The sequence below is a fragment of the Macrosteles quadrilineatus genome, unplaced genomic scaffold, assembly GCF_028750875.1.
Source record: "Macrosteles quadrilineatus isolate MER2022 unplaced genomic scaffold, UCM_ALF_1.0 Scaffold_8__2_contigs__length_117827958, whole genome shotgun sequence".
Taxonomy (NCBI): domain Eukaryota; kingdom Metazoa; phylum Arthropoda; class Insecta; order Hemiptera; family Cicadellidae; genus Macrosteles; species Macrosteles quadrilineatus.
In genome coordinates, this window is record NW_026542601.1 from 42,483,435 (window position 1) to 42,495,710 (window position 12,276).

General features: G+C 36.7%; 1 protein-coding gene across 2 annotated transcripts in view; it reads left to right on the plus strand.

Moving 5' to 3' along the window:
- Positions 1-12,276, plus strand: part of LOC128999597 (uncharacterized) — a 108,978-nt gene that overhangs the window by 71,513 nt on the left and 25,189 nt on the right. For both annotated transcript variants that reach the window (XM_054426182.1, XM_054426183.1), the window contains 6 exons: positions 1,118-1,257; positions 1,634-1,760; positions 5,061-5,180; positions 6,324-6,515; positions 11,187-11,309; positions 12,017-12,221. In XM_054426182.1, coding sequence (XP_054282157.1) covers positions 1,118-1,257; positions 1,634-1,760; positions 5,061-5,180; positions 6,324-6,515; positions 11,187-11,309; positions 12,017-12,221 — 907 coding nt within the window. The remainder of the gene's footprint in view (positions 1-1,117; positions 1,258-1,633; positions 1,761-5,060; positions 5,181-6,323; positions 6,516-11,186; positions 11,310-12,016; positions 12,222-12,276) is intronic.

The following is a 12,276-nucleotide window of genomic DNA, read 5'->3' on the forward strand; positions in this document are numbered from 1 at the left end:
ACCACGAACCACGTTTAGTATATTGACAAGCACGAGTTGACCATGGAAGTTCTTTTCTGCTTTATGTATGTTCGTTCCAGACGAATCTAATCGTAAAGCAAAACAGCTGATAACGTTCCAGACGAATCTAATCATAAAGCAAAACAGCTGATAAAGACTAAACTAGACATCGGTATTGCATCATACGGCTTCTTTGTCCTTTGCTGTTACGTCGTCGTCGTTGGAAACGTATTGCTGTAATTTTGTCCAGGGAAACTAATGGTGGTTATGAAGATTTAGTTTTCTGTCCAAAACGTCAAAATATGTTGTCTATCCGAAAAAGTCGGATATATAACGGATAGTATCGGATATCAAATTTAGGCTCGGTTCGGCCGAACCGAACCGAATCCGACCCGATTTTTTGGATAACCGCACACCTCTAGTATGAAGTATCATTTTTGTTTGGATAGAAATGTATAATTTATTTATAACATAAATATAGTTTATTTATTCCCCAAACACACACAACTATAGTGACTACTAGCAGAATATTACTATAGCATAGATAAATAAGGTACAGAGGACAAATTTAATGGTGCTTTTAAGTGGTGTTTAGCACTAGTCGCTGCTGTCTAGGACAAAGTCGAATATTGCCCCTCCCGCCCTAATGTACTATAACGCTCACAGTGCTCTTCCTCGCTCATAACAAGTATGTTTCCCTTAGCGTGTACATACACGCACGCATACTAGAGGTAAAAGTGCACGGTCGTCCCATAAGCAAGTTTCCTCTATACCTTATATATCTGTTATAAGTTCGTCTTGGGGTAACTTCAAGCTGACCACGATCCGATCTCGCCGACTGCTTCTTAAAATACAAGCCTGAACTAATGAAAACATTAGGGAAGTTGATCCCCCAACTTCACACATTTCAATGAATGCAGTTATTATTCCGATTTTGATATACATTCTAATTTATCTACTACCAATATTTGTGGAATTTGTTCATAATCTCAGCAAGTTTTGTACATGACTCAAATGGCTTAGATAAATATTTTTAATTTTGTCCACTTTTTGCTTATTTCTGATTCTTTTTTAGTGGAAATAAAAATCTAAGAAGTTTAACTCAATAATGTTTTAGGAGGTTAACCAGGCGGTGATGCGGGAGTATCTTCAGAGGGTGTACTCAAGTATACTCGGCAACACTGAGCTACAGGCTTTGGGAGAAGGAGTACCACAACTGTTGGTACAACAAGCACAGAGTGTTGTGCTCATGTACAGGTTAGTAAGTGGTTCTGATACAGTATCAAAGAAAATAGGGGCAGGTTTAGAGGAGGTTATAGTAGCACCCCTATTCATTTAGAGTGAGCAGAGGTTTTGTTGAAATCACAACTTCTTCATTTTTTTACATACATCATGCTTTATGTCAATAAATGACAGAAGTAACTTCTAAAGTTACTAACCTGTAGCAAAACTCTTTTGGATCCATCAAATGTCTGATATTTCAGTGTACCCTCAATGGAATAATTACATTTGTATACTACCAAAGCCAAGTCATGAAGCAATTAAACCTTCATTTACAAAAACACTTTCCAAACCTACTAATGATTTATGTTAACCCCTTAATAATTTAATTTCTTCATTGTTACACTTGCAGAGCTGTGGAGAATGTTCAGTGTAAGCTGCGCAAGACGAAGGAAACGTTGACCCAGAGTCTACAATACACTCATCCCATCCTGAGTAGGATTGGTCCTTGGATGAGAGACAAGCTGAGGAGTGCTGAGGTGAGAGACAAGTCAAATAATAATCTTGTAACATTTTATCTTACTTACTTACTCTTAATCCCATGGATACCCTGGGTGGTATTTAGCCTCGCCAACAAGTTGTTTCCCTGTTTTCCAAATCTTCTTGCCTCACTCTCAATTTTTGCATATCTTTCAGCCGTTCTTTGGTCTTCCTCGAGAAACTTCTTCCCGCTGGATTTTGCCTCCAAACTTCTTTAAATAGTTTACCTACTGAAGATAATTTGAAATGAAAATAAGTTAATATGTATCTTAACACTGTTCTCTAGGTGGGTGACAATTTGTCAAAACAGTGTAGAATTTGTTCTGAATTTTCTCTGCCATTTGCGCCACTACTACTGGTGTATTAATGTGATAAAATGTCATTCATTAAGTTCAATACCACAAATGTACTACATTTTTCATTCATATAGGCCAGTGAATCACATATGTGATGGCCAGTTTCTACCAATAGACTAGTCATATTACTAGGGTTGCTTTCAGAGAGGTGAAAGCCAGTTGAGCGGAACAAACGTGATTTGATATTTGTATAAGTAACTAAATGTAAAAAGGTCAATAGATTTATTTACTAATGCTGGTTTTAAAGATTAAAATTATAATAACTCAAATTTACCTCTTCGAGAAGTGCATTATGGTAGTTTTGACCAGGAAAATATTACAGTAGTTGGAATCTGATATTAACATCCAAAAAGTAAAGTATAAAAATGAGAAAGGTAATTTAACATTCAAATGCAACGGCTACATTTTTCACCCTTACAATCGGTTAAAGTATTTAAGTATAAAAAAAACAGTAACTATAAAAAAACGAGTATTAAAGTATAACAACAGGAGGGGAAATTTGACATTTAAATTCAACCGTGCAACATAAAATGGCTGGAATGTAGGCCTAAACATAAGTAGACTAAACTTATGTTTAATTAAAATGGAATTTAATTAAACATAAGTTATAAGTAAAATCGCATTCAGCTGATTTAAGTGAAAATAGAATAATATAATAAGTAGGGAAGACATGCCTTAAATATACAATGTAGATAATATAATTAGAAATTAGTAGCCTACTTCTGGACAGGCCTAGACAATTATCCATACCGTGGTTAAAAGTGTACTTCTATAAGCCCAGGTTTACTTATCAACGGTTGTAACTGGACGTATGTATAGTCCGTGGCTTGGCAATCAAATAACAGTATTTGTATAGGATGGGCTACTGTTATCAACATTTGAAATAACTGAATTGTTACCAAATTACTGTTTCACAAAATGCAGATTCCATTTTCAGCCGAGCCATTAAAATGAGGATTTGCCGAACAATTATTAATATTACAGAATAGTATATAATGATATACAACTTTTCACATTCCATAATTATATGTTAGTTTTGCTATGGTCAAAGGTACAAATCCAAATGTTCTCTTTTCTTTTTGTCAGTATGTAATAATTTGCTAGAATCATTGACTTTATATAAAGTCAAAGCTAGAATACTGTAGATGGTTTGTTAAGTTAAGACCATATGCAAGCATTTTTGAAATCATCCCCGTTTAACCTTAACCAACTATTCCATTCCAAAAGTTAAAAAATTATATGGTGCAACACAAATAAACAACCCGATCGCCTACCTATAACCTACACTATACCTTCCTAATCTAACCTTACTTCAAAACACTTAATGTAGTCACGAATACTCATAAACCCCGACCTACCTCCCCACATGCCTAAATCAGTGTTCAATCTGCGTTTTATCAATAAGTGTAATAACTTACTGTACCGTCGATGTAATTAAACATAATATAACCTATGAGGTATTATCGGATTAGATACCGATTTCAATGCGGTTCGATATATCGCTTATTAAATCCTGATTTCTAACATTGGCTGTTTCTAATCAGCTGGCAACACAAATAGGTTCCCAAGAAAGTAGTCACCGGTCCGTATCCCTCCGCTCCTTGTTTATGCTCCGCGCATTGAGAAAGTAGTTCAGTATATTTTCTCGATTTTCAGTGAATTCCGTGCCTTAAAAAAATGTTTTAACGGCATGGTTTTCTTGTTTATTAAAATCATAGGAATGGTTTAAAATCGTTTAAAAGAAAAGTATAGAAAGTTCAGAAATACCTTATGATTCTCTTGTTTACATTTTTCTTGTAAACAAAAAAACTGTCATAGCTACTTTAGTCCCATAAGCCCAATGTTAAAAATTTTAAATTTTAAGTTCGTTTTAAATTGCATTAGCATTATCTAATTGAAATTTGTTTGTTTACAAACCATCTCATTATTAGTCTAAGTAGTCTTGTTAAGTTTGGCTGAAATGTGTTCAGCCGTTATTGAGTGATGGTGTTATATTGTTTGCATTGAAGTTGATCCCAAAGAGCTTCGCTCGCTTCGCTCGCTCCGCTCAAAAATAGAATGATATCGCATATTTTGTCGGTGTCCCAATGTTATTAAAAAGCTTATATCTTTGCAACAGTCTATTTGAAGGCCCTGAATTCTCTGCAGTGGTCTACAGGGATGTCTGTCGCATATGTGTGTCACTTGGTCTGAGGATATGATTATTAGTGATGTCATATTATGATTGTTGGCAAAAGTGTTTTTTACTTTGCTGCATCACTGGCCCTTGGTCTGCGAGTACTGTTGACCAAGTGACACCTGGTCTATGTGTAATATTAAAATGTATACCTCGGTCCGTGGCAATGACCGAAACATCGCATATATGCGGCGATCGGTAGTGAACGTGTTAAGGCTAATTAAATAAGTTTTAAAGTTGGTTTTTAAGTTGGTTTTAAGTTGGTGAGTCGGTGGCTCAGTCGGTAGCGTCGCGGACTTCGGGCCCAAGGCAGCAGTGTCGTGGGTTCGGATCCTGGTCACTGCCACTAACTTTTATCAGTACAGTTCACCTTTGTACTGTACCGGCTCACCCCTTGCTTTGCTGGATACGTTCCAGGCACAGATCTGTAGTCTATGTGGGCGGGCAAATGCAAGGTTAAAAGAGGCCACCAACCTCTTTAAAAAAAAAAAAAAAAAAAAAAAAAAAGCATTTTGGCCGAGAGGGGGGAATATGTCAGTTTCTAATACACTATGTATTGGTATGGTACAGTTACCATTAATTCATAATCTTTTCCAGCAAAATATCTTTACTCTATACAACCACTCCTTAATTCAACTGAATTTATTTGAAGGATTGCTCAAGAAGTTGAACTCAGTAATATTTGTTAAGTATCATTTTAATTTTATTATTTTTCCTAAGTAATATTTTGCATGTATTAATCTAATATTTTGTTTATTCTTTCACAGGAGAAATTTATAGAGGAGTGCAAGTGGAGCGCACATGAAGAGGCTTTGATGTTGTGCAACAACCAGCATCTGCAGCAAGCCGTGTACTTTCTGCACAGAGACCTTACGTTCATGAAGGAGGTATGTGACTAGTGTGGCCGAGGCAGTGTTAAGTATGTAAAGTCCTGTGTTATAAGTTTGTTTTAGGTGATGTTTTAGGTTTATGTTATTTGAGAAATTACTGCTGACATTTTCCATTACGATTATTTAGAAACAAGTTTTCACGAAACTTCAATATCTGGAATTGATCTTGTTTTCAGTTGAGAAAGTAACTAAAACATTACAAGATTAATACAAAACTGAAAAATATCAGAGGAATAGCTCACAGAAAACTGTATTAGTTCTCAAGCCGTGACAATTGGAGCATTCTCGCGCTGCCCGTTTTTTCACAATTTCAACTTAAGATGAGCGCTGCCATAAAAAATCCCGCCAGTTAAGGGGTGCGGTCAGTGATACGGTTTTTGTTGGAAAATACTTAAATCCGAAATTTCTCCTCGAGTTTTACGGACTTTGTGGTTTGAAATTGTCCCACAACAAAGCGAAAGACCCGTTATCGGGAATCGGGGGGTTTTGAGAACCTTTTCATCAACTTAACTTTAGCGATCAGTTCCATCAGTTACAATGCTCAGGCGTCCGCCCTTTGCTTCGTCATGACTCATGAGCATCAGATCGGCCATTTTTTTATCTGAAAGCACCATTTTCTCAGAAATTTTAATCATTAAGTTTTTTTCCTTAAACTTCATACACTTGGCGATAAATGTCTATGGATTTTAAGTTTACAGCCAACACAAACTGTATCACTGACTGCACCTCTTAACTGGCGGTATTTTTAATCGCAGCGCTCATCTTAAGTTAAAATTGTGGAAAAACGGGCAGCACGAGAATGCTCCAATTGTCACGGCTGGACGCCGACTGAGTTGCCGAGTGCGCACGCACCAAAATGTACGAGATCGGCGCGCGCCTAGCGGCGTCATAACAAAACGTTCTTTACTTTCTGGATAGCCTGAGTACAACAAATTAATTGTATACAATGTTCTCATTTTTCAAGATTGATCAAAATAAACTTTAGGCAGATTTAAATATAACTGTATTCATTTTCTATTATCCTTATCCATTTTCATCATCACTTAATCCATTTTTCAGCAGGTAATTTGATCCAACTATCCTTATCTATTTCATAATTGCTGAAACCTTCATAAACGTAATCTCTCGTTCACTTTCTAGAGAGAACCAGTTCTGCTCAAGGAGCTGCGTAAGGTAAAGACCCCCACACGGGTGTTTCAATGGCGCACCCAGATTTGGTTCCCCCGCAACTGGGTGGTGCGTCGTTGTTTCCAAGGCACCAGTGAGGTAGTTCCCACAGTGCTTAGCGGGACTGCCACCAGCATAACAACACCCCGTAGCGATCCTAGTCAGGTAAGGATAAGTGGATTGAAGAATCTATATTGGATTTTTTTACCCAGCCTAAATGTCAAAAGGTTGGTTAGTCGTGGCTCAGTCGGTACACTGAAAAGTAATGTCCAGAAGAAACTTGTATGGTACACTTAACAGGTGTCTAGCACAAGTTGCTAGTATCTAGGGAAAATGCAACACCGCCGACCTTATCGTTATTTAATTTAACGCTCATAATGGAGGAAGACCCTCTGCCCTGTGCGATAGGAATTTCCACATAGTCTCACCGCCTGGGCTCTTCCTTTTTCGTCACAAGTATATTTTTGACACAAAATACTAGAGCTGAAAGCACACGGTCGTTCCATAAGCAAGTTTCCTCTACTACGTGTTACCTTACTTCTACGTGGTCAGCAGAAGTCTACTGATTCGTAGTAGCAATATCGTAGGTTCACGTCCTGGTGCTGTCTTTAATAATTTATCAGTTCAGTTCTTCCTTGTAAATGCCATACTTGCTTTGCTAGACACATTCAAGGACCAGCCAGTAGCCTATGTGGATTGGAAAATTCAAAGTTAAATTATAATATTTAAGGGTCGCCGGATTTCTACCCCCGGATATTTACCCCCATGAAAAAACGCCTACGTCACTTTGACGTCACATGTATGGGGGTAAATTTCCGGCCGCGAACTTTTAGGATGGATAAATTATTATTTATTCAATCAACTCACATTTCACGGTTTACTTAACAGTTGTAATTAATCAAAATGCTAATAAACCTGACACCGGAACTTTACCCCCGGAAATCTACCCCCAGACATCTACCCCCGGACATCTACCCCCAGACATGTACCCCCGGACATCTACCCCCGGAAATCTACCCCCAGACATCTACCCCCGGACATCTACCCCCAGACATGTACCCCCGGACATCTACCCCCGGATATCTACCCCCAGACATCTACCCCCAGACATCTACCCCCGGAAATCTACCCCCAGAAATGTACCCCCAGTGGTCAAATCATAAATGTATGACCCCGGAATTCTACCCCCGGAAATCTACCCCCCGTGCTACACTACGTATCGGCCAATATGCATTGATGTAGTTGATTTTAGTAATTGGTTTATAAAAATAATCAATGGCCCTTCGTTTAATAATTACCCTCTAATATCTAGTATTAAGCATGTGATATGTCGTTGTCTTGTTTAATGTCATCTATCTTCCCAATTCATTAAGCTGTAACTGATTTAGGTTTAATTTTTAAGCTTAAAATTCAGTGCAACGCAAATGGTAATTAAAAGGATATTTTGATAAAGGGCTTCAAAAGTTTAACCCATAAGCATTTAATTTATTTTCAGACAGTGATTTAAATGGTTGACCAATTTTCACATACACTCATAACTAACGGCACATGTACGAGCGCAGATCGTGAAATTTAAAACATATCACTGAAGGAGGTTATTTTCTGATTACTAGTGGTAAAAAATGCAATTAAATGTTGATAAAAAGCCTGCCACAGGTTGATTAATGAATTAATAATTTTTCACTATCAATTACCTTCTAGTAATACGAAATAGCATAATCCCTATGTCGTAGACACCATCCGGAGTTCCGGAGTTTGGATATAGACTTTTTGGTCCATTTGGCCAAAAAGTCTAGTTGCTTACACAAATAATTAATCGTAAAAAATAAAACATAAACATATTTTATGATTGGTTCTGGTTGTCAATGCTGGTTGTGAAATAACGGAGAATAATGTAAAAGAATAAAATTGGATATTTCGGGATAGGGAAGGTATTTTTACCTCATGGTTCTTTTGGGTTTACGAATTTATGTAAATGAAATAAGAGTTTAGTACGAACATTGCTCAAAATTATATATTTTTTGGTCATTTTTACATTTCACACATTAAAGAAGCCAAAACAAGTCTTTATCTCAATTTCTGCTTTGTCTGTCAAGGCCCAGAAGGCATTTTACGTGGCCTTCTCCTCAAAAACTAGAGCATCGATCGTGATTCGATTTAAATAGTCTTTTTGGATTCGGTGGATTGACACGAGTCTCTTAAGCCATTAAAATATGGCCTCACTACTTTTGAATTAAAATAAATTTTGTTCAAACTCCCAATTTTTTGCATTTTTGTCTAGTTTAGTCCTAATGTTTACCAGTAATTTATGAAATACTAATAATTTGTTTGGAGAATACGACATCTATGAAATAACGAACAGCTGTGAAAGATGAAAAGTTGAAAAATTAAAAATGGTGGATATTCAATCAAAAAGATAGTTTTTAACGCTTTTCGCGAATTTCCCTATAGGGAAGTAGCTATTACCGTAGGTGGCACGGTAAGACCTAGACCCGGGACCGATTTTCTTTTTCATTTTGATGTCCCCAGAGGCCAAAAACACTATTCGTTCAATTTTTTATATATGTATATATATATATATATATATATACGTCCGTGAACGCGATAACTTGAGTAATTTTTTGTCCGATTTTGATGAAATTTGGTTTAAAGGTGTAAAGCGGGATAAACTTGAATGAGTTCGCGAACCAGCACAATTGGACCATGGGAACGGGGCTTTACGGGGGGTTTTATGGGGTAAAAATTGGTTTTTCTCACTTTTGACCCTCAAAACACAAAATTTCCCAATTTCTCTTTAGACCTTTTTAAAGAGCTTAAAAAAACAAATAATTTGGTATATAAAAGTATTTTTGTTCGATTATTAGTAACGGAGAAAATTAAAAATATTGTAAATTTAAAATTCCCATGTTATTCTTATGGAGAATATTGTCAAATGTTGTAGTTTGCTTGTTTATGAATATATTTTGATCAAACTTGGCAAATTTATTTATTTTGTACTAAGTTACAAATATTTTACACAAAAACACACTTTATTAGTTTCCTTGTAGCAGCAAACCTAGGTACTCGTTAAACCTAATGTTATTAAAATATATTTAACTGAAAATCAATTCAGACAAATGGAAATTCGCTTAGTCGGCAGGTTTGCTGCGGCGGGGGTATTTTAACGTTAATTTTGCTCTGCGCAAGATCTTAAGCTTTAAAATGACACCTCAATCGTAACAATCGGCGAAGTAGGTCGGGTGAAAAAGGACTGCTACAGCTTATTGAATTAGGAAGATAGATAATGTTAAACAACAATAACATATCGAATGCTTTATACTGGATATTACAAGACAATGATTAACCGAAGAGCCGTTGATTTCCGAGGATAGAATTCCGGGGTCAGATATTTATGATTTAACCACTGGGGGTAGATGTCCGGGGGTAGATGTCTGGGGGTAGATGTCCGGGGGTAGATGTCTGGGGGTAGATGTCTGGGGGTAGATGTCTGGGGGTAGATGTCTGGGGGTAGATGTCCGGGGGTTGATTTCCGGGGTAGATATCCGGGGGTAGATGTCCGGGGGTAGATATCCGGGGGTAAATGTCTGGGGGTAGATATCCGGGGGTAAATGTCCGGGGGTAGATTTCTGGGGGTAGATGTCCGGGGGTAGATTTCCGTGCTATGGCAAATCACTTTATAATCAAACAATTACATGTTGATTATTCAATAATATATTGGGGGTAAATTTCCAGTAGCGGGCAGTTTCTCGACCGTGTATAGGCCCCGCCCCTCGTGACGTCAAAATGACGTAGGCGTTTTTTCATGGGGGTAAATATCCGGGGGTAGAAATCCGCTACCCCATATTTAACCTTGATTAATGTTTAAAAACCAACCTCTTTTATATAAAAATTAGGGATGGTCAAGTCTCGAAATTTCGGGAAATTTTCGGGAAATTTTAAATCTCGTTACACGAGACGAGATTTCTTTTTGGCCGAGATTTTTACCGAGACGGGAATAAAAAAAAAAAAAAAAAAATTAAAAATGCCTGCAGAAAGTCAATGCAATACCCGCAATACAGGAGCGTGTTGTAGTTGCGTTTCCTTTGTGAAGGCGTTCTTATTTAATTAATTCTTTAAATGTAAATATTACTTTAATTATTTTAATAATATTACTTTAATAACATTTGAGAAGTTTTGTAAAGTGTAAGCAGTGTGAGAAATGTTTTATTACTATAAAAAGTCAAAACAAGTAACTATTTTATAAAAATTAATATTGCTTTTATTTTATGATTTATTTTATTTTAGGATAAGTTGAACTCTATCCTAACTGATATCACTATGTTTCCTAATCGTAGGCATTTTTAATAAGTTAGGCGTGATTAATAAAAAAATGTTATGCTGATGTTTTTTAATAAAAGATTGTAAATATTCTTGCCTATTATCATTATTTTTGTATTTAAACAGTCATCTAACAATGTTACAAAATCAGGTAAAAATTTTGAACGTGCATTTCCCGTTGTGTATGAGAAGGGAAATCCCGTCTCGATCTCGTCTCGAAATTTTATGAGAAATAAAAAATCTCGTCTCGTCTCGTCTCGAACTAAAAATCCAATCTCGTCCATCCCTAATAAAAATTACTAGGCTATTACCAACTAAATTTGTCTCATGGTTATTTAAAACCAAGTAGATTTTTGGCCTTGCAAACATATTTCCACAGCAACACTGCCTTTTGACTTTTGTTTAAACTCATTCTGGGTCTTCCTAGAGGTAAAACTTTGTTTTTTCCTTTTACGCCTAATCATCATTGTGTTTTTACCAGTTGTGCCAATGAAGTGGTAATGTTTTGGTTTTTTGCAGCCAGTGTTCCTGGTAGAGAAGGAGATGGTCCGTACAACCACCACCAGATGGCCCATGTGGAGGTGGATCAACTACTGCCATCGTACTTGGAGCTTCTCCTGGAATGCCATGTTCTTCTTTGGGGTGAGAAAACGTGGAATCTTTTATTTATTGTTTAAAACAGTGGAAAAAGGAATCTTCCTGTCTTCTGCTGTTTCACCATATTTCCAATCATCTAGTAAAGATAATAATGCTAGAATACAGCAATACGATTTTTTTAAATTATGATTTCATCACTGTTACTCAGCTATTACATTTTAATCGGCTGGTATTCCTAACTCCTGAACGTACAATTTACAAGTTACTAAAGCATTTGAAGGAAAGCCATTTTGCTGGTTACAGAGTTTTTGGGAAAATAGGTACAATGGTAATACTTTGTAAGTTGGTAACAAACATATGAAAAAAATAAGTAAATTGGGTAATGGGCCAATCCCAAGACTGTTTGATTCTGATATAGAATCCTTTCATAAAATATTTACTTCAATTCTTAATGTTGAAAATAATTACAGTTCCAGACCAAATTTAGATACACCGTACATTTAAAAAAGTAGAGTACAATGCCAACCATTTGGGAATTTTTTATTTTTGTTTTTCAGGACAGGATTCTGTGGTCAAAAATTGACAATGTCACTGTGATCAGGTGAATATTTTCACAACAGTTTACATAACAGTAACAGAAAGGGATGAACTTTTTATCCGTGGTACAACCTTGTAGCTATAGGCTATGTTTTGTTGTGCTATTCAAATTATCAAATAAGTATCACAGCTGTTAATCAGCTGATCTTTGACAGGTGGTCGTGCCGTGGTGCAGTCCTGTGTCTTTGAGAGCGTTGTTCTGCCTCGCTCCGTTTACACCTGACCTAGAACTCTCTCAGGTCAATGGAACTCTCTTCCCTCGCAAAAGTTCGCTCACCCCAACTCTATCGTCTAGACTTCTCTCTCTGTGGAGGCATATCTCAAAAAGTAGGACACACTTTGAAACAAAACCTGATACAGGTGAGTGTAGTGTCAAACTTAGTGTAGACATCTAAATATATAAAAGGCAAAGCCC